Source organism: Haemaphysalis longicornis, unplaced genomic scaffold (genome assembly GCF_048455015.1).
Source record: "Haemaphysalis longicornis isolate Haplotype H1 unplaced genomic scaffold, Haemaphysalis longicornis Haplotype H1 scaffold_1, whole genome shotgun sequence".
Classification (NCBI taxonomy): domain Eukaryota; kingdom Metazoa; phylum Arthropoda; class Arachnida; order Ixodida; family Ixodidae; genus Haemaphysalis; species Haemaphysalis longicornis.
Genome location: NW_027526203.1, coordinates 74,314,808 through 74,337,089, shown reverse-complemented (window position 1 = coordinate 74,337,089; position 22,282 = coordinate 74,314,808). Strand labels below are relative to the sequence as shown.

The window sequence follows — 22,282 nt, the reverse complement described above, 5'->3', positions numbered from 1 at the left end:
AATCTTAAAAAATAAAAATAAAAACTACTTTAAAATATGTAGTACTAGTTTGCGCCTTGAAGTTTTGCAAGCAGTGCAGGAAGTTTAGTTTTCATAGAAGTTTTTATAATAGTTGATCAGCCATATTTCAGTGCTCTGCTATTGTCTTGCCATCTTAGTTTTCGCAAATGCGTTGGTTCAGGGATGGCGGGTGATATCAACATTATTTACGCCCCGTATCAGTCGTTCTGCTTGCCTCTCGTTGGACGCAGCTGCACGAATTTGGTAAAACAGATTTGCTGAAACGGAAGAAAGTAAAAATATCCCCTTTCTGCCAAGTAGCTTCTACCAAAGAAAGGCGTTTGATATCATTAGCCACCCTTAACTCTGGCCAACGCGGGTTTTGCAATAACTTTCGAAACGTGGTTCGTCCTTCACTTAATGGCCCCGCACTCTTAAACCATTGTCGCATCTCGGATAGCTTTTTAGTTGGTCGTGGGTTTAAGCAGGCCTGTCCTCTCAGACCTGTCCTATGTGCTCTGGCTATTGAACCGCTCATGTCCGATCCGCGCATAGGCAATTTTCGCCTACGCCGTTGACCTGACGATTGTGGTCCCAGCAGAGAGCTTTCTCTGCCCCGTGCTACATGTGATCGTTCAGTAGGGCAAGGTCACTGGTGCGTGTACTTGTGTACTTTCCGGACGCGTCGCCCCAAACGAAACACAGGCTACTGACGGTCTCGGAGACAAAATTTGTTGTGTTTCGCGTTTCGGCAACTGGTCCAATTCCTAGTAACTGCCATTCAGCTAGGACTAAGCTCAGCACGAAAGATCAAAATTTTTATGAATCGCTTTCCTGTCGCCCCTGCCAAACCTGTTCTCTTTATTAAAGTACCGTTTGGCTGTGTATATATCATAGCAAAAGAATAGCGGCCATTCTTTCTTTGTTGTGCTGATATTCCTACACTGCCGACAAAGACGCTACGGGACGTCGCCTGCACGCGGAATTCAGAAGTCATGTCTTCGTTGACCACAAGGTGGCGCGGAACGACGCAAATCAGTGGCGCCACCATTCTAGCGCACGAGGCCCATAGGAGAAAGTGGAAGGGAGCGTGCCATTCGAAAGTGATAAAGAAGCCGCTGGCTGCATACACGATCACTATACGTTCGAGCCTAGAGTTCCTAGAGCGTGACTGCGCCGAGCAGCGTCTGTGTCACGGTGTAAGAATATTTAGGTGTTGACACTCGCCGGCCGCCACTGCGGAGAACGCGGCCAGATCGTGTTCGCCCATAGGACATGCGCAGACCCCAGCGGCGCAGGGGGGCCGGCTATACGCCTCGAGCGCGGCCTGTAGGGGCTAAGGCCCCTAAAATAACTAAGGTAGCGCCAACTGCTCCCTTCTTCTCCGCTGCCCTCCTCGTTTTTCTCTCCCCTCACCCGCGGCGCGCGGTCCCTTTAACTCCGCGGCGGGGCCGCCATATTTGTTGGCTTCCTCAGAGCAGACGCCCTCGCAATGCTTCGGGCCGCTCGCTGCAGTTTTTCGTGCAGTTTGCTCTTGTTTTCGCGCCGCAATGGCTCTTTGGTAGCATTATTAGTATTTATAGAGCCCCGTTTTACCAACACGCATTAAGTGAGCCTGTTTTGTTGTATATTTTTGTCTAGAAGGGGATATTTGTGGGGTGGATGCCGCGGGCGCCTTCGGACAGCGCGGTGTTTGTTTACGTGTGCGGCATGCTCAGGATAGTTCGTGAACGCGGAAGGATCGAACGTGGACGTTTCAAACTGCTCCGTTACATAGTATTTCTAGAGCCCCGTATTACCAACACGCCCTAAGTGAGGCTGTTTTGTTGTATATTTTTGTGTAGAAGGGGATATTTGCGGGAGGGATGCCGCTGGCGCGTATACGGACAGCGCGGTGTTTTTTTACGTGTGCGGCATGCTCAGGATAGTTCGTGAACGCGAAAGGATCGAACGTGGACGTTTCAAATTGCTCTGTTACAGTAATTCCGTTGCATTTGCGTGATTAAGTTGTGGTCGTGCAAGCTCTGCACAGAGGGCTTGCGCTTGGTTCGCGGTGACCTTGGTTCGCGGCAGTTCGAGCGCTGCGCTGGCTTTTTTGCGTTCGCGTTTTTTGCGTTAGTTGTAGATCATTAGGCAGCGCTCAGTATGCGTCCCGCATTAGCTACTGAGATTCATGCCACCTTTATTCCGTGCACTTTCCGGTGTTTTGACGCTGTTGCAAAATATGTCACCTTCACGTCGTTATAGGCTGCTGTCAGGGTCAAAGTTCTCGCGTCTCCTCGATCGTTGGCCTCGCCCATGACGGCTGTATACTTTTGGCAATGCGTCCGTGGCATAGCAATGTTCGTGCGATTGGCGTTCACAATTACTTAGAGTAAGGCCCTGTCGGGCATATCTGGAAAAGGCTGGCACAAAGAACGCGCTGTTAAAGAATGCGCTCAGCTTACAATTAGCTGTAGTGCGCAGTTCTATAATAACTACCGTATTCCAAGGCCAGGAGCGCGCTAACAAACGCAATTGTGAATCCTTTTTATGCTGTACAGCTAACATTGATTCATGAGTGGGCTTTGATAAATTACAGCTTGCTACAGCCGAGCTGGCCGTGACTGCACTGACCTTATTCGAGCAGCCGAAGGCACAAAAACTCGGCATCGCGAAGCTACATAAAGTGACGCCGACGCAACACTTGTTTGAAACGAGCAGCTGACTCTTCGGTTGTTATCGGTTGTTATACGGTGGCGGCTTCGATAAGGCCTGCTCCGAGGCAGCTGAGCCTAAAATGGCGAATGTAAATGGACAGTGGCGGCGAAGAGAAGAAAAAACAAACAACGCGGGGACGAGGTACTACGTCACTTGCCGTTGGCCAATGGCGCGCGGCGTTCGCCGGCGAAAAAGAAAATCACAAAAAACGAAGGAGGAAAGGAGCGCGGGCGAGGGTGAAAGGCGGCGAGATCTAAAGAAGGCGCTACCTTAGTAATTTCAGGGACCTTAGTAGGGGCGCCACTGAAATCCCCCTACCGGCCCGTTTCGAAAGCAGCCGCGGGAGTCTCCGGCCCGCTCCCCCCTGTCGCCGTTGCTTTTGCGGCTCGTTAAAGACTGCGATTTACCGTTTTTACGCGTTCTAAATACGGAATAATGTGGAGCAGGCACTCTGTTTGCAAGCGTGGTGTGTTTAGGAAAGTAAAAACGTTTATGACGCGATCTTAGTGTGGTAAATTCGATCGGTATGAGCGCCAGTTGTGTGTCACAGGCCGGCGTCCCGAAGCCGGCATATGCATGCAGCTGATTGCGATTCCGCTGCCCTGAAATTTAGTGGCAGTGTCTCCGTAAGCCGTGTTTCCGCCGATGGCCTAGTTGCGGCCATATACACTGTGATGTAAATCGACTTTGTGCGCTTGTATAATCTAACGGAGCACTTATACCTGACAGCACGCAAGTTACGCTTATATTGATCACTACCCTGAACAAGCCAATGCGGCATATATTTCACAAACATTTTACGAAAGAAGTACGATGGATAATGCAAAATTATACTCGGGAGTCAGCACACGACGACAAATTTTAATGCTGGGTCCTCTTGTCCCGAGGTGAGCGCTCGCAAAGATAACACTTATCCTCCACGAGAAGTGCGGAGACGGGCTTATAGAGTAATCCGCTTCCACGACTAAACTCTTCTTCGAAACATCGTTATATGACACGGGGAGACTGCAGAATCTAGCATAAACCGAAATCAGAGAGCCTTATCAGATACCACACTTTTCAACGAGCCCGTGTGTACAAGATTTCGGCGCACGTTAAGGATCTCCAGGTGGTCAAAATTAATCCGGAGCCCTGCACTACGGCGCGCCTCATCGCCTCCGTTGCGTCGGCGCGTTAAAACCTACAATCAATCAATCAAATCTTCCAACGACACCTCGTATAGCTTGTGAACTGCCTACCCTGTATTCAAAAAATGCGTCTGCAGAGTGATCAGCCGTTCGTTGAAGGCGAAAAACAAACAAAAAGTGAACACGCAGCTTGTGTGTGTGATTACTAAAACGTTTGTTCCTTGATTTCGCTCCGCATTTGTAAACAACGATAGTTGAGCGGCCCCTCCTCCCTAGCCCCCCTCCCCCCCCCCCCCCCCCCCCAATGTCTTGCGAAATATCAGTGCATTTCGCATCTTGTTGGCCTGAATAGTGTACCTTGCTTAAACGAACGTCTTTAGCATTTCAGAAGCTGCACTTTGTTTTTTTTTCATTCCCGTACGACTATTCTATTTATTCCTGACTTGCAGACGATTCATTTTCCCGTGGTTTCATTAACTTATACCTTGGTGCTTGCTATAAAGCTTGATTGGGCACATATCTGACAACGCACAGCCTTTGAGTGTACTTAACATTTTCGCGTGGCTTATATTCCCATAAAGGCACAAGTTGTCAGCTATTGGGTTATCACATCCCCGAAACATATTTTTCTACGACGTACATATTCGAAGCAAAGCCGCATTTGTTGTCTGCTCTGCAAAACGCACCAACCTCTTACAGTGCCAATATCAGGTCTAAACGAGGCGACAATAAATAGAATTCGCTTGTGCTGACGTGTTCGAAGGTGACAGTGGTGATATGCTGCTGTCGTCGCCGACGCCAGCAAGAGCGGCCAAGAAGCGCGCAGAACCGCCTCCCCGGGTAGCTCTCGTTGGCGCTCGAGCGCTCTATCAAGACGCAGCTGTTTTTTTTTTTTTTTTTGAAGTGCCCTAAATGTGCAGTTTGCTTACAGACGTCACCATAACAAGTTGTTTAGTGCGCGGAAAGGCAAAGAGAAGCGAAAGAGAACCAAAACACTGCATGACCACCTATCAGTTACGCAGCGCTAATCCCGCAAACGCCGCGGAGAAGCGGCGGCAGGAGGCGCAGCGATCGCGAATCTCGAGGCGTATACTTTGCGAGCTACAACTCCCCTGACTTTATTTGTATTTTAATGCATATTCTACATTAGTGCGAGGCTATTACTATATAGTGACATCTAGAAGTGCACGTTACAGTTCGGAGCCAATTGGTACAGTGGCTCTTTGTCTTGCCCATACAGCTTGTGGCCACTCTGACAGAGAAGCTGTTAGCCACCGCCTCCATCGCGGTGCCCACGGTGGAAGATATCCTAGAGCCCGAGGCGACTCCCGAGTGCAACAACTGTGCCTGGGGACCATGGGAAGGCTCCAGCTGCGACAAACCTCTGTCCTGCTCTTGTAGCAAGAGACCCGGCGAGCAAGCCACCGTATCCAGAAGCGGTGGCTCGTGTTCGGACCCCACAGAAGCGCGCTATGCGGCGGCGTCGAGTTCACCGTGTGGAAGTAAACGCGGCGAAGAGCCTTGCATAAGGACGATATTAAAACAAGTTGGTTTGTAAGCTCATATCCCATTTCTTAATACGTACGAGTCACCAAAAGAACGACTGCTTCGCAATCAAGGTGCTGTTATCAAGAAGAAAGTAGCACTGGGGCTACAGTTTTAAACTTGCGGAACTACGTTCCACCTGAACGCATGAATATAGAAATAACAGGGGCGACATATTTGTGTTCGGAACGTCATTACACGTCTATTTCTCGCAAATTACCAGAAACATACTGCTCAATAAGTTTGCAACTGTGCTTCAGGTAAGAAGCCTCCGGCTTTCAAAGCACCGTAGGCAATAAGCCCAGTGTATACAATCATGGCGCAGTGCACACCACCGTTTTAGTAATGAAAACAAACAAAATCAAAACTGAAGATGGATAGACAAATCCCCTGTTGCTGCTGATCTCAACCGTATCGAAGGACAAAACTCCGCACGTGTCCCATACCCGTACTGTTACAGACGAAAAGATCGAATAAATTCCGTTATCTGCGAATAATAGAACAGAACTGGCGGCGCTAAAGCCTATGGCTTCACTAACCACCTCCCCCCCCCTCCGTTTTGTGCATGATTGTGATGCAACACCGAACGCTCTGAAATTACGCAGAAGTGTTCGCAATATTTTGGATAAATCACTCAGTTCCTTTCCTGCGCTTTGAACTGTATAACACGTGGGTTTACTTTACAGCCTTCCTGTTGGGCTAAGCTTGCAATCTGTCGCCTGTTGGTAGTTACAATTTCAATAAAGCCACAGTATTCGGTTAGCGCCTTTCATAAAAGGTCCTTCAGAAAACAGGTCAGTAATGTGTTCGCGTAAAATTTGGGCAGGCCATGTTAATGTGGAGGAGACTCCAGGAACCAAACTTCCCAATACCATCTCAATACTGTACGTAGGCTTTAAATGTATATGGGGAATTAATCGCTGTATTCACGACTGTGGTAACGAAGAGCCAGCTAAATATAAAAAAAATGACGCGGGTGTGTTCGGCGGCCTCTAAGCGTTTCAGAAGATAGAAAATTTCTTTGAGTTGGCCTCGCAACAAGAAGAGAACACTCTTTCTATTTATAGCCGGCACGTTGCATGTGAAGCGCTTCACGTTCCTTTTAGCTATTAAACCTTCACATTGTATATATATAGTGTTCGAAAGGGTACAGAGAATCAGAAAACTTGGCGTGAATGTTAACAGCAATGCAGGAGAAGTAATTTACTGGTGACCTAAAAGAGTTAGCCGTTGCTCATGAGGCTGCTAAAGTGGCTGCGATCTTTTTTGCAACCAAAAGAAGAAAATAATTATTTAAATTCATAGTACTGAAGGTGGCCTAATTTCAGAGGTAATATATGCGCTAAATCTATAACGGCTTCTAATACTTGTTTTCGGTGACAAGTGTGTTTATGTTGTTGTCCGTTGAGACGTCTGCATAGTGTCCCCTCCAAAATAGCGAAAAAAAGTTTTTGGTGTGTAAAGGTCGCAAGTACTGGCCGGACGCCCAAGAAAAAAAAGTCCGCTCAATAAATAAATCCATAGATTTTTGGTAAATATATATTGTAATTCACCAAAAACAGAGCAACATACCGCGAAGGATTTAGAACATTTCTTGCTAAGTTTAGGTCTTTTGTATTTATCGCCATGCTACTCTGGCCACGTCACTACAGAAAAACCTGCACAACAGTTGGCAATGAGGTGTATGCCCGCAGAAATACTTTTATGAACTCCGTATTACCAAAAGTATTTGTTGTGGTTCTCTTTCTGCCATTATGTTCAAATATGCAACAATAATTTCATCTTCACAGACAAGTTGTAACAATATTGCTTTTACAGCTGGGGTGTACTGAACCGATGTTTAGTGACTATATTCCACTTGCGTGAAGCTGTATGAGTGGCCGGTATATTTCCGATTACCAATGAAAGCTATATACACCAGCAGTGCCGCTTTTAAATTACCCTGCATTCCAGCTGTAAGTATCCAAACATAATACCAACGCTGTTTTCATGTTGCATGTAAGCGTTATTAAGCTGCACCTGACAAATCTCACTACTACAACTGCGTCTAGATGAATCAATGTCATACGAATAGCTATTCGTCGTGAAGGTGGAAGCGCTCGTACAACAGGGACAAAAGGTAGAAAACAGAGACGACATGGCGCTATTCATTGCGCGATAGTAAAACGACGACCTTCCTGCACTGTTTCGTGGGCCAATGTAGGGAGTTTATAAGCCGCCAGCGAGAAGCCACAAAGGATGCGCCGCATTCCTATCAGGCGACTTTCTGCGCCTGGCTGCCTCCTCAAGACGTAAAGAATCATTGTATCGAGTCGCTCAATAGTCTATTATCCCAAACCTACATATTAAAGCACTGTTATTACCCATGCAGCCCCTTTAAAAACTACAAAGCAAGCTAACAGTGAGGATTTATTGAATGACATCAAAGACCTGCATTATTCGACACCAATGCCGCTCTCGTTCCAAGCCTCTCCCAAATAGAAAAATGGTTGTTCGGATTTCGGCAACTATGCAACGGCTATAAAGTTCGCGCGGTACGGTATAAGGCCTTCCCTGAAGGCGACAACGTCGAGAAATTCAGCTTTTCGCACACCTTAAAAAGGCACTTCTTCAAGTAAAGTGGCAGACTGGCTGAAATCAGCCCTTGCACATTTTTTTCTCGACGTTGGTGGAGCGCGTCAAAGTCATGCCCAGGCGGCACAGAAAGTGTTTCCCAAGACCGTCCCGTCTATGGCCGCTTTCTGGCATGTCTGGCCAGCATCCAGGTTCTGGCAGCTACTGATCATACGTTTAACAGCCAACATTCGGCAACCAGAGCTTCGGCGTTTCTCTGGCCGCCCGTGTTCAGACACGCAACGGCAGGTACCCGGCTGCCAGATATTCAGTTCACTTTCGGCTGCCGATGTTCAGAAAGAGAACGCCGAAGTACGGCCTTAGGACATCAGTTTTTCCTTTGGGAAGCGGTTTCCAGCCGAAGCACGGCAAGTGACCGGCCACAGAATATTCGTATTCTTGTGGCAGTTGGTGTTCGAAAGGAGACCAGCCGGAGCACGGCTGCCGCGTATTCGCTCTTTCAACGGTGAACCGTGCGTCCGGCGGCAGAATCTTCGTTTTCTTCGGGCAACCGATGTTATGAAAGAGACCGGCCGACGTAAGGCCCCATAATGTATGTTTCTCATTCGGTTAGCCGGTCCTCGGCCAAATTACGACCAGCGAACGGCCGCGGAATAGTTGGCAACCGGTATTGAGGAGGAGACCAGCCGACGTAAGTTCTCACGTTATACGTCATCCTTTCGGTAAGCGGCGTACAACCGAATAACGGCATGCGCCTGGGCGCGGGGGTAGTAGTAATAGTAAGTATTGCTGAATGAGCTGGACTTAGCCTTGCATAGCTGCCGGCAATTGCTCCGCCTAATCTTCCCCAATACAATATCAGAGACTCTCAAAGTCATCACACCTCACTTAGTCCTAAAATAACAGACACATAATGTCACCACACCTCACTTAGTCTTGTGGACTGCAAGAATCCGAGTAGGAGGTGAGATACCTCTCTTCGCACAATCCAGTGATACCTAGGAAAAATGATGTCCTCCGATATAGCATGGGGCACTCCTAACTTCTGGAGACCACGAAAAAAGTTCGTCAGCTCAGGGTTGGTTTTGGAGCACTGCATAATGAAGTGATCAATGTCACCAGTCATACTGCATGAGGGGCAGAAAGGGGATGAAACAATGTTGATTTTATGTAGCCAAGCTGGTGTACGGGCTGAGTCTGTTCTTACTCGGTGGAGCAGGCAGGCTTGGGCTCTCTTCAGGCCTTTCGTCACGACTGGTTGATGTACTGGTCGCCACAGCTGCCGAAAGTGCTCGCGAATGGTCTGTTTCTGTATGCGTTGGAAATCGCACCTCGTTTGCACCGTCCTTGTAGATGATAAGGCGTCCTTGACTAAGCTGTCAGCATGTTCGTTTCCCGCTACGCCGACGTGCGATGGGATCCACTGGAATTGCACGGTGAAGCCTTCATGCTTGAGCCGCTTTAGTAGAACTGGGGATCGCTGACAGGTCTTTTCAACAGGTATACCCCGCTGCAACAGGTGAAGGGCTGACTTTGAATCGCTGAATATTGCGACTTTTTGCCCTTCAAACGATTACAGTTGGTGCAACGCAGCTTCTACGGCAACACACTCACTCCCTGTAGATGAAACCAAAGGCGACACCTTGGCAGCCCACGAAATATTCAAACACTGCTATGAAAAAAGCCGCCGCGCACACCCCACTTTTTGCATCAACCGATCCATCAGTGTATATGTGCAGAGAGTCCCCGTATTCCCGTTCCAAATGCTCCAGCACCAGTGAGGGATGGTCAATGCACAATCCACACTCTCCTGGGACCAAGGCGGGTCAAAGTAGCCCTTTTCCCAGGCCATTTGGGACACAGCACTCCAAGAGTATTTAGGGTTGCATGAGCGCGATACTCTACCCCTTATCGCAGATGCCGCAGTAATGCTAATCCAGCACTTGTTTCTCCGAGTCGCAACACTTGCATAAGCAAACGTTGAGACGCCTGAAGACGAAGAGCTGTTGACTGCGCTTCATGGAGGATCTTGTTGTTTCCAGCTGCTTGAGTAACGCCAAGAGACAGCCTAAGCTCTTTCCTGTGTAAGGATTCCAACCGCTCGTATTGCGTCTCTGAAGGCGATATGAGAGGCAGCTGATAGAACATGCGGTTCAAGATCAAGGCTTCGTGCAACTTGACCATAGAGGCTGGGTGATTTCCCCGCGTCACACCGGCAATTCTACGCACTACATTAAGTCTGGGCGCCACAGAGGAAACCATACACTCGACAGCCTTTCGCCAATTCAACCTATGGTCGAGAACAATTCCTAGAAATCGTACATGAGTAGCTTGGCGTATGGGGATGCCATTCAGTTCTATCGTGAGACACTCAAACCTGAATCGTACACCAGGAACTAGTACAAAACACGATTTTTCCTCTGATAGTGCCAGCCCTACTGTTGAGAGAGAGAGAATGCATTTAATAGTAAAAGCGAGGTTAGCTGAGCCATATCGCTTAGCATGATCCGCCATATGAATGAACGAAAACTGAGGGTGTGTGAACTAAAATAAATAAATAAATAAATAATAAAAAAAATCGCGCCAATCCACCCTGTGAATGTGGTTGGAAAGCAAAGCTGTAACCGGCACCCAAAACGATTACCCATGCGACTTCACTTAAATTCACTCACGTCACTCTACATTACGGAAACCATAGAGAAGTGAAATGCACTTAACCACACCCTTTATTACTTCAAAGAGATATTCTTGGTAAAGTTAAATCAATGCATGATGCATGAACAGTGGTTTGTTGAGTTGTGAAGGGCATGAGTGGACATTTTTTTATGAAATAAAAGGAAGCTCAAACCAGGTGTTAGAAGATCTCACTTCTCCGTCGCTGCCGCCGGGGACGGAGGCGATGAGATCGGCTGCAGATGCGAAAGAGGTGGTGGAGGAGGAGGAGGAGGAGGAGGAGGAGGAGGAGGAGAAAATACTTCTATTCGGATTTCTGAATGGCCTAGAGCGCTGCCCAAGAGAGTGGTTCCTTCTTCACTGGAGCCCATATGCAGTTCGCGCCGCCTGTGCTCTCTCCACCAGCTGATGCTGGGTAGGCAGAGAGGGGCTGGACAGCAGAATCTGCCATTGCTCTTGTTGGGCAGTTTACGGAAAGAGCGGGGGGTTCTGACGGCTAAAGTTGCACACCCCGATTATGTAACAGAGTGTTTCTACTTCAAAGTAAAATTTACATTCAGCGTTGTAGTGATTCGGGTGCATTAGAGAAGACGCGTCGGGTGTTGGAAGGAGCTGGATTGTATGAGCCGTAGGGTAATTTGTTGTTCTCTGCAAAGGTCAGGGTAAGGTGAAGGAGGTTAGTTCTGGAGTTCGCCACGATGATGCCGTACCGCTGCCCTCGATTTTTTGAGGCGTCTGTGTAGATAACTGCATGATTCCCACCGAGGGTGGTGTTGAGCGCTTGAGCCAGTGTTTGTCGGCGACCCTCGTCGTGTGAGGGGTTCGTATTTCTAAGCATCTATAGATATACATCAAGCGGAGGGACATTCTGTGCTGCCCGGCCAATCTAGTTGAAGATGCGGCGACCAGTTATGCTCAGTCGTAACTTCTGGTTAGAAAGATGGCCCTCTACCAGCTCTTCCACTGTATTGTGGAGCCCTGTGCTAAGCAGCCTCTCTGTGGACGCACTCATGGGAAGACGAAGGGCCTGCTCAATCGCCTTAAAGCATCTTTATGTTCTCCTCGCCGAGAATAATACAGGGGTTGACGTAGGTGATTCTCGAGAGGACAGAAGCTTGAATTTAATCGAAACGTGTCGGATTCCTTGAGGCCTCTCTTCTTGGTGGCAACTCGCTTGATCATGTGCATGATTTGATTGCTGCTGTGTTTGAGGCGCAGCAAGGATACGCCACGCTTGGTGTTTGCCTGGAGATGTAGGCCCAGGATCTTGATACTGGGGCTTGGAGTGATGGCATGTCCATCAAAGGGTATTCTAATGTGTTCCTTGGTGTGTCGTTTGGCGCGAGGACGGATGACAAGGAGCTGTGATTTTTTACGTGAACAGTGGAGGCCACAGGCTTTAGCACATTGGCATACTAGAAGAGAGTTTCCATGCGTTGGCGTGAGCTTCCATTAATTTTTGTAACTCCTAGCTTATGCGCAATCCGCGTACAGGGCCGCTAGACGTGCCGTGGGTGGAGCGCACACTAGCGCGAGATGTCGCGTGAAGCTATCACGTTGCATTAACCAAGAATGCAGGGAGTAAATACGCTGGTGTTGTTGGTGAGTGCACCTCCTTTCTTCCCTTTTTCTGCGTGGTCTCGTAGCTGAATCGGTAAGACAACGAGCTCCCGCTTTGTTATGCCAGTAGTTCCAGGTTCGATTCCTGGCGGTGCCACTGAATTCTTTTATTTGTTCGCGGGAGTTTTCTGGTGACACCAACGGTCGCGAAAGAACCCTTGGGGGGTAGAGGTAGAAAGCTTTGCTTTAAAACGAGGTGTTGCGCACGAGTGTTCAACCACATTTACCGAGTTTGGAAAGCACATACACAGAGTTTGGAAGTTAAGTTGGTCATAGCGCTTGTTTCAAGCCAGTACTTTGGTAGCCTGTACGGCCTGGCGTGGGTCCGACCAAGGGCCCAAAACTGCCGTTAGTTCAAGGCCTGCGTAGTGTGGCATACACAAAGATGTTAGGAAAGTCTGCCTTGGCACTGTGAAATTTGGACAGGTACAGAGGACATGTTTGATGTCTTCTGTTACATGGCAAGTTGGACAGAGTGGTGAAGAGTCCTGCTGAATTTTGCAGAGGAAATGCCGTGTGTAAGCCACGTTGTGACGTAGGCGGTGCAATACCACTTCCTCCCGCTTGCTGAGCCCAGGAGGCATCTTGAAGCTGCATTTAGGGTCAATGGTATGCAGAGGCGTGTACTGACGTTTCTTGTCAGTCCAAATGCACCGCTGTGTTCCCCAGGCAATCGAATGTGCGAGGGTTGCCGCATCCTTTCTTGTAAAAGGAACGGGAAGCGGTGGAACAGACAGGTTGTGGGCCGATGAGGCTGCAGTATCAGCTGCAACATTTCCGGCGACTCCGCAGTGAGCAGGAAGCCATTGCAGTTCGATGCTGTGCCGCAGTTGTGTTGCTTGGAGGTGCAGGTGATGTATCTCCCATGCCATCTGATCTTTCGGCAGTGATCGTAAGTATACTAGAGCGGACCGGGAATCAGTGAAAAAATCCCATTTAGTGGGTGGCTGCTTTAAGATGTAGTGAAAAGCAGCCCGCTGCCCAGCGAACTCGGTAGCCATCGTTGACGCCTTGTGGCTAAGTGGGACGCAAATGGTGGTTCGCGACGAGGGAATCCAAATCCCAATCGCCGAAGAGGTACCCGTCACTGATCCGTCCGTGTACACATGAGTATGGGCTTAATGAGCTCCAAGGCAAAAAAATTACGCCCACCTCCCCTCGCGGGAACCCTGGTGTGATGCGACGCTGAAGGGGGTTCCATTGTGCGTTTCCGTTGGGTCGATTACTCGAATTGCGTGAGCAATCGTCGGGTAATACGAGAGAGAGAGAGAGAGAGAGAGAGAGAGACCAAGCGTAGCGCGGACGACCGTCGACTGAGAGACCGGCCGGAGCGCGGCCCTCCGCTTGTATGCGCAGCGCGCTCGAAGGAGAGGAGGCCGCGGAGAGAGAGGGCGCTGCACATGCGCACAGCGCTGCCCACCGGCGCAGTGAGAGAGCGCGCCGTACCGCGCGCGCCACAGATGTTGGGGGAGAGGGCGCGATATCACGGCGAGAGGAGAGGGGGTGAGCGGAGGAGAGACGCAGCTGTGCGGACGCGGACGACAACGACGCACGAAGGACAGGGCCGCCCGCAAGAGATGCTCCTCTCAGCGTCGCATCTAAAAAAATCAAAGCTGGGGCCGGCATGGCTGCTTTTCGCTTGAACCCAGGAATAGTGGTTGTGATTTTCATGGGAGGGATTATTCCCGGTGGGTGAAGAAAGGGGGCTGGGGCCTGTAAATTTGAAGATAGGATCTCCTGCGCCCTGGACACATAGACCGCTGCTAGTGGATGCCCACGCTATCTAGTTACGATGCGCAGTTGCGTACGACATGGCTCCAGTGCCTGCAAAGTAGGAAACGGAAGTCGTCTACTTTCTGTCATTGTTCCCACAGTGGATGTGGTCTTCGGAATCCCAAGACAGATTCGTAATATTTTGGCCTGTAGGCCTTCTAGCCCTCTACAGTTCCCTTTGGAGAGTGGGGTCAGTGCTGGGAGACTGTAGCGGAGGAGGCCTTCACAGAGAGCGTCATGTAGCCTTAAAAGAGAGCTGACACTGCATCCACCAGCGCTGTTGGAGAGCATACCAATAATGTGCGCAAATGATGTCAGCTTCTCTTTTAAGCTGCGAACGTGTGGTGTCCATGTCATATGACGGTCAAAAGTGACACCAAGGAATTTGTGGTGACCGAAATATGGTATTGGTACGCCAGCGACCAATAAATGTCACTTGGATACATCCCGTTTAGTGAAGGCCATTTCGGCGCACTTGGCGGGTGATATCTCAAGGCCGCGTATCGCGAGAAACTTCGCAACCGAGTTAATAGCGCGCTGTAGTCTCGCTCGAGTCACATGCCGGTTGTGGCCTGAGAACCAAATGCATATATCGTCTGCGTACGTTGAGATTTTCACCGATTGCGGCAGACATCTCTCAAGACCGACCAAGGAGAGGTTAAAAAGAGTCGGGCTCAGGACGCCGCCCTGGGGGACACCGCGGGTAACATTGTGCGATGATGTGTCACCATCTGCTACGCGCATGTAGATGCTTCTGCCGGAGAGGTAATCACGGATCCAATCGTACATGCGTCCCGAAATGCCTGCGGACCTCATAGCTGTGGATAGCTCCATAAAGCACGCAGTCATAAGCCGATTTTATATCAATGAAGACTGCGATGGTTAATTGCCGTCGAGCCTTTGCCTCCTCAACAAAGATACGCTTGAACAGACGAAACAGCATGTTGTGCTATTACACACAATCGCTTTGTCTGGTATCCGGTGAGGCAGATGCAGATTTCATCCGCATATATTGACATACGAGCTTTTGACCGATGATTCTTTAGCGCAGAAGGCAGGGCAGCCATTGCTACATTGAAGATAATGGGTGACAGGACACTGCCCTGGGGTACGTTTCGTACTACAATTCTTTTTGAACTAAAAACATTCTCTATCCGCACTTGCATTAAGCGGTCCGTCAAGAAGACCTCATGCACTATTGGTTGGAAGGAGACCGGGTGGTGTAGGACCGGTTTTTCCCTGGATGCAGAAAAAGCCGTTAGGGAGCCGAACGGCGCAGACGCGTTTAATCCGCTCGGTGTTTATACGTTTTAAATGAATGAACTTCGTTTGTCAAATAGTAATTAATGGTGATAGGTGAACAGGCAAGGTGCAAGGAATCGCTGGACATTACCGGGTAATCTTTTAGGTCATCGGAATGTAACTTATTGCCACAAGAATACTGTGCCTCACGCACGGGTGAGCTCAGCCTTGCCAGTCATAGCAGCTACCCCGTCTCGCCCGCCGGCTTCGTCGACGCATCAGCTCGAGGCTATTCACACCCTCAAGACATGGAGAGCATTGGAGACATCGACCCGGCAGAGATGTCCGACCCGAGATGGCGGTGGTTCACCGAAAATAATTGGCCTTAAAGGGCGTCAAGCAAGCGGCCACCACGCAGGAGCTCAGTCGGAGCCATCTCAAAGACTCCCCACCAAAACAAGGCGAGAGCGCGGAAAAGCGCAAGTTTTCGGCTATTCTTCTTAAAATAATACTGCGAAAAACAATGTTGCACTATTTTGTTTGTGATAAACGTAGAAGAGGCTAAGCTCGTGCTCACCTTCGTGCTCTGCACTATGTTACTTCGTCGGATTTTATGACTGCCTATTTAAAAACAAGTGTCATTTTAAATTTGCGGTAACAACAGAGCCTTGTCAATGACGAAGCCTGGATGGATGGAATAAACTTTATTTAGGACGAGCTTTCGGTGCTGATGTTAGGGGAACCTGCCCTGTGGGGGTCTTCTTTAGTCCGGAAAACCTAGGTAAGCCTGCATGTTAATTTAGTTGCGGTGTTTGGAGGTGAGCTTAGCTACACTCGGGATATGACTCATTTTGTTAAATATAATCACCAGTATCGTCGCAAACACGGATTTTGTCAGGTTTTTCTTGATCAACGCAGATTGTTGAGTTCACGCATGGCTTGGCTCTAGCAATAGATAAGCTTAAAGTAGTTGACTGTATTTTCTTGGACTGCAAAAAAGCATTTAACGGTGTTCCATATCAGCTTCTGGTTAGTACATTGTGGTCTATAAACTGAATGAATTGGTTATTGCATGGATAGCGCAGTATCTTTCTCTAAGACAGAAGTCGGTCGCTCTCAATGGTTGTTCGTCCGGATATATTCCGTGACCTCTGGAATTCCCCAATGCTCAGTTGCGGGCCCTAGTTTGTTTCTATTACACATAAATGATATTACTATTGGCCTCAAATGTTTGTTCAAAATGGTCGCGAATGACTGTGTAGTTTACAGAGCTGTAGCGAATGAACGTGATTTCGAATGCCTGCAGCATGATTCGTATTTAGTAACACCCTGGTGTGCTGATTCAGAAAAGTCATTGAATGTTAAAAAGTGTGTTAACCTCACCTTTACAAGAAAACCTTCATTCCAATTGAATACGTATACTGTAAATTACGCAGCTATAAGAACGGCCAGGGAATATAAATAACTAGGAGTTTATTTAACGAGAGGTTAGAGACTAAAAAGGCACGTTCACTACATAAAAGTTACGGCTTCACGTATTTTTGTCTCTCTGAGATAAAATTTCAGCGAACCTCCATTTTACTTAAAAGAACAACCGTATTTCACCACTCATGTGCGCTCAATGTTGGAGCACACATCTGTTTGTTGTGATCCCTACACCGAAGAGCTGGTTGATACGCCTGAAAACATACGGAATAGGGCAGTGCGATTTGTATTCGGTAATTGGCACTGTCAACTTAGCATGAGGGAAAGTAAAAGTCAACTTAAATGGTAAGACGTGAAATGTCACAGAAGAAACCTCAGGTTGAATTTTTTTCGTAAATCAATCATTCTAAAACGAATCGAAGGGGAGAAGTATATCAAAGCGCCATTCTACATATCCCATAGTGGGACCGCAATCTTAAAGCAAATTATTAACTTTCCTTTCAAGGTGACGCCTTGCGCGATTCATTTTATCTTAGATAATTACACGAGTTTAATTACCTTGCGCGATTCATTTTATCTTAGATCAATGCACGAGTGTAATTATCTCTCGTGTCTGATTTTATCCACTGTTTATAAGACGATTTTCACCGCGCTTTGAATGAATGAAACAAATCTTTATTAAAACAACACCACGCTTTGTAGAATTATTTTGTTATCTGATCTCAAATTTGATCTTGGTGTTATGTATCTCCCTGCTGTAATGCAGGCTAACGCGAAGCCGGTATCAAATAAATAAAATAAATAAATAAATAAATAAATAAATAAATAAATAAATAAATAAATAATTAAATAAATAAATAAATAAACTTTCGGAGCCGCAAGTTCGCCCTCGATGGGTTGAGAGCCTTACGCATTCAAACTCAACCAATGAAATATTTATTGTTTTATTCGTTGCAGTTTGGAAGGTTTGCGGTGCATACTACCATTGCTATGTTACTGGTTTGAAACAAATTATGAAACTCTAGTCTTACGCCTTTCCTTGCGTTAACACAGAGGGATACAACTGCAGCCACCAGAAGCATGGCGTCATTCGCAACACGTATAGAATTTTTTTTTAACTTAGTACGACAGTAGAGGAAACTTAAGTTCTTTTCGACTATTAAGTGGTGTGCACGTAACTCATGAAAGCAACATCAAAAACAGACTGAAAAATGAAAGCACTTGTTCGATCTCTCCTAGTATCAGCCCTGTGAAAGATCATCAGAAAAGTTGATCGAGTAGAAAATTTTTTGCAAGAAAAATGGTCAAAAACTAGACATAATTTTTGTGTAAAATATATTATGTTGAATGGTCCTGAGTGTTTTGTGGAGTACCAAAACGCTTCGTAAAGGCATTCGCGCCGGTTTTATATACAACTAAACTGGTCAAGCAACTGTTGTAAAAATAGTTGATTTAGTCAGAGCATGGCAGTTTTCAAGAAGAGTGTCCTAAAATAAATTGACTAAAAGCGACACTTTCAACTTTGGGAAATCCAACCCATTAAAGTATGCGCCTTCTGCACCCCCCCCCCCCCCATCCTTGTTTATTACAGGTAAGCCGCCCCAAAGAAGGTATCATGTCCTGGACAATACAACTATTCCAGCTCTGCAAATAAATGATCATTTTCTCCATCCGACAGTAAAAGAGGCACAACAATTAAAGGAACGACCATTTGTGAGCACTGTTTAATAAATGAATTTTGCTGCCAACTGACGCTGATAATTAACCAAGGCTGGCCGGAAGGCTGGACGGCTGATGGTGGCGTGCGGGCTCACTTTGATGTGGGTGCAGTGGATCCAAAATGGTGAGTTTGTGCTGCTGCACAGCGCGACTGAGTTATCCGCTTGCGCTGCATGCAGTAGTCGTCCATCGGCCTCAGTACAGTTAACGTCCTGTGGCTGAACTCCAATGCCCGTAGTACGGCCGAACTTCCGGCCGCTTTACTCCGGCTGGAGTCCGACGACCGCATCTCGGCTGTCCTCCGGCGGCCGTAGTTTGGCCGCACACGGGTGGCTTTGGAATGGCCGACGGACACTGGCCGTTGGATAGCCATGGGAGTACGGCCGTATACGGCCAAAAGGCCCACATTTGGACACGGGCCGAACACGTCTGCCAGAAAAAGGCCGGACAGAAAATCACCGGCCAGAGTACACCTGCTTGAGTTAGGCCGTACAGTCCTGTGCTGCCTGGGATGGGTGAATGACTCACCGTGTCAGTAACAAAGTGGAAAGGAAGTGGAAATAGAGGAAATAAGGTTTTCCACTATTACCCGCACGAATGCTTTGCGTAATGAGCTGAAATGTAGGTCGCTCATTGGCCATCCTGAACGCCCTGACGTCCAACTGGTAAAATCCGTAAGGCGAAACGAAAGCTCTTTCTGAACGGCCAGGTATTCCATGGAACCAAACCGGGGAGTAGCCACACTGATAATCTTACGAAAAAAAAAACTAGAAAATTTACAAGTCCTTTAAAACTGTCATCAGAACGTGACAACGGACAAATGCTTTGCGAATAATTCTTTTTGAGGCGTCGCTAATTGAAGCGGAATTGCATGCTCCTCCCTCTCTTTTTGCTCGGACAAATGGTGATGCCCATTGGCTGCTAGAAGCTGTAGATACGCGTTTCCGTATGTAGTCCACTTTGTCGTAAAAGGCGTGACAATCGGCAGCCGACACCCGGAATGGTGAGCGCCGCGACGGTGGATGGTACTTTGCGTAATTGTACTGACGAACGTCCCAAAAACGGCACAAAATACTCACTAATGATTACGACATTCCTCAGTGAAAATATTGAGCGCTGCTATTCAGATGTTTTGAGTTTTCGATACATTAAAGCAAAGAATTTCAGAGCTTTAATGTAGAGATATAAGAGATATTTGGCATACATGCTCATTTTAGAGAAAAAGTCCTCTTCCGGGGAAAAATTTGGCATCAGAGAAGCCCTGTATTAATAGAAAATTTATTTGTGCTGTTCCGCGCGGAAGATACACCTGCGACATGAGACGCACACTAGTGGAAGGCTACATATTCATTTCGACCACCTGGGGTACCATAAGTTGCGCGGAAGTCCTCACTCGAGAGTTCTCGTTGTATGGTGGAAGAATTGGCTTGGACAGCTTCTTTGCAGACGCGGCAGACGAAACCCTTCCACCGACTGCGTCATCCATTGTGCGTATTTTGGATTATCAATAAAAGAATGTTGGGGTAGCGTTGCTGGAGCGAGTTATTTGCTGTGCAGAACATTTCATAGGAGGCGCAGTGCGGAGCGAATAATTGGGGGGGAATACGGGCGGGGAACGCGAGGGTGATGCGGGGGCGTGTTTCATAGCAGGCGCCGCACGGACGTGGCCCATTTCTTAGAGGAGAGTTAACGTATTGCGTTCGGTGCTGCGTGACAGGAGAACGCGACGCCGCGTGAGTGAAAAAGGCGCCCGTCAATCATGGAGAACGGTGATTCGGGGGATGCTGCGGCGTGAAGTGTCACCAGAATACCTGTCAAAGTATTTTGCGCCAAGAGACGTAGCCGCAAAAGCGGGGAAACTCACCCAAACACAGCGTAGCTGTAAAGAAGTCAGATGAGTATCGTAGGTGGAAACCTTAATGCTTCAGAAATTTTTCGTCCAAAACCTAGAAGGTGGAAATAAATCCTCACGGAAGGGACCCTTCCACAGTAATCATGAAATGCCTGGATCGGGATCAGCCAAGAAATATTTTAAAAAATACTTAGAGAAACTCATGCCGACTAGTCTTGCTACGGAGACCACAATGTTGGACAGCGTCGGAGTAGCGTGACTGGTGAGCTGTTTGCATTTGAGAGTTGCCTCCGTTCACACGACAAGAAGCCAGAGGCCAGATTTAGACCAGTTTATTCTATGGTGAAAAGAAGTGCAAAACGAAGTTTCAGCACACTGGGGTCCGACAACGTCGAAAGCTGCACTTGCTTCTTCCACTCACGCCAAGGCCTAAATACCCTGCTCTTCGCTACAGCTAGTGGGTTCAGTTTGTGCCGCCGTGTTGGCCGTGTCCCTAGTGTGAGTGTGTTTGTTCCCACTTGAAGGTGCTTCTCGGGGCATGGGCTGCCTTCCAATTAACCCTTTAAACAGCCAAGTTGCCTGCTTACCAGTGTGGTCTCCTTCGGAGGCACTATTCCAATCCTAATGAAGCTGGAAAGGATGATTGCTTCGAGAGGGCAACATTGCAATAAACAAGAAAGCGGGCTAAGTTGCTTTATAAACTGAAAAACAGCGCGTTTTTTAAATAAACAAATCTGGTGCTCACATGAAATGTTTTGAGTAACAATTATATTTGCGTCTCTTTTGGTTAATGTTTTCTTTGCTGACACTTACTATAAAAATTTATTTTATTGTACTACGCAGCGGCTTGCGTTTTTTAACGTGTTCGCTATGTACTTGGTGGCTCCTGGCCAATGCGCTGTTCTATTTCTTCTTGCTTTGGAAACCTAATTGAAGTGCATCATAAACTGCCTATCACGCAGGCCGTAAATTAAAACACAAGTTTAGCCGCCGTCCTTATCTAGATGAGGGAAATTATTGCATCGCACGCAACAGACCGTTACGTAGCGGGCAAACAAGAAAATTTCGCAGATAAACAAAATACGTCGTACAGCTGATTCGTAACATTCTTGACTGCGATGCACTTCGTTAAGCTTCTTGGGTGTAGATAGAGATAAAAAGTAGCTGTTGGAGGTATTTCCATCCTCAGTAAACTTGTACACAGATGCTCGTCATCTTAAAACTTGGAGCCCGAACACAAACTTCCCCTTTGCAGCGCCACAGGCGACACGCTTAGACACCCGGCATACACACTGGGAACGCACTTTACTTACATATTGAACTCTTGGAGTAGATAAATAGAATTTGAAAAATATGAATTGCCCGCCGACTGAAAAACGATCCGCGGCAACATGCGATCTATAACAGCAATTTCTCCCCCAAACGCTGGCGGTTACATGGATATCTTGTAAGACGTACGAACCAGAATATGGCGGGCATATTGCCAGTGCACAAAAGCAGGCAATATTCATGACGCTACTCAAACAAGAAAGGGAAGCATCCGTACGGATTATCGTCCTATCGACCAGAGCATTTGCCTGAACATGTTATTAGAAAAAATTATGAATACCTCATACACTTCCCAGAATATAGCATATCGTATCCTGGACAGCTGCAAAGGAGGCTTTTGTTCAGGTCGATCCACAACCAACCACCTCGTATACCGGGAATCATGTGTGAAAGACGCCCTTATTCGTAGTCAGTGCCGGGCTTATAAATTTTTTGATCTATAAGCGCCCTAGACACCACGTTGTAGCGTGGTATATTGCAAGACCAATCTAATCCTTGTGGGTGACTTCAATGGCCCTCACACTCTTTGGGGCTGCCCGCAGACCCTCGAACCCGGCCGCCTTTTCCACTGTCTTGTACAGGAGTGCCACCTCGCCCTTCTTAATAGTCCTGACTCCCCTACCAGAGCCGGCATATATCTCACCGCGGCCCACGACACCCGACCTTACTTTCTCTCGGGGTCCCCTTTCAGTTCACTGGTGGG

General features: G+C 47.7%; 1 protein-coding gene across 1 annotated transcript in view; it reads left to right on the top strand.

Annotated features, from left to right (window-relative positions):
• Window positions 1–22,282, top strand: part of LOC144180067 (uncharacterized) — a 126,089-nt gene that overhangs the window by 66,339 nt on the left and 37,468 nt on the right. Inside the window, exon 2 of the mRNA XM_077708499.1 lies at window positions 5,068–5,253. Within this exon, the coding sequence (XP_077564625.1) occupies window positions 5,068–5,253 (186 nt within the window). The remainder of the gene's footprint in view (window positions 1–5,067; window positions 5,254–22,282) is intronic.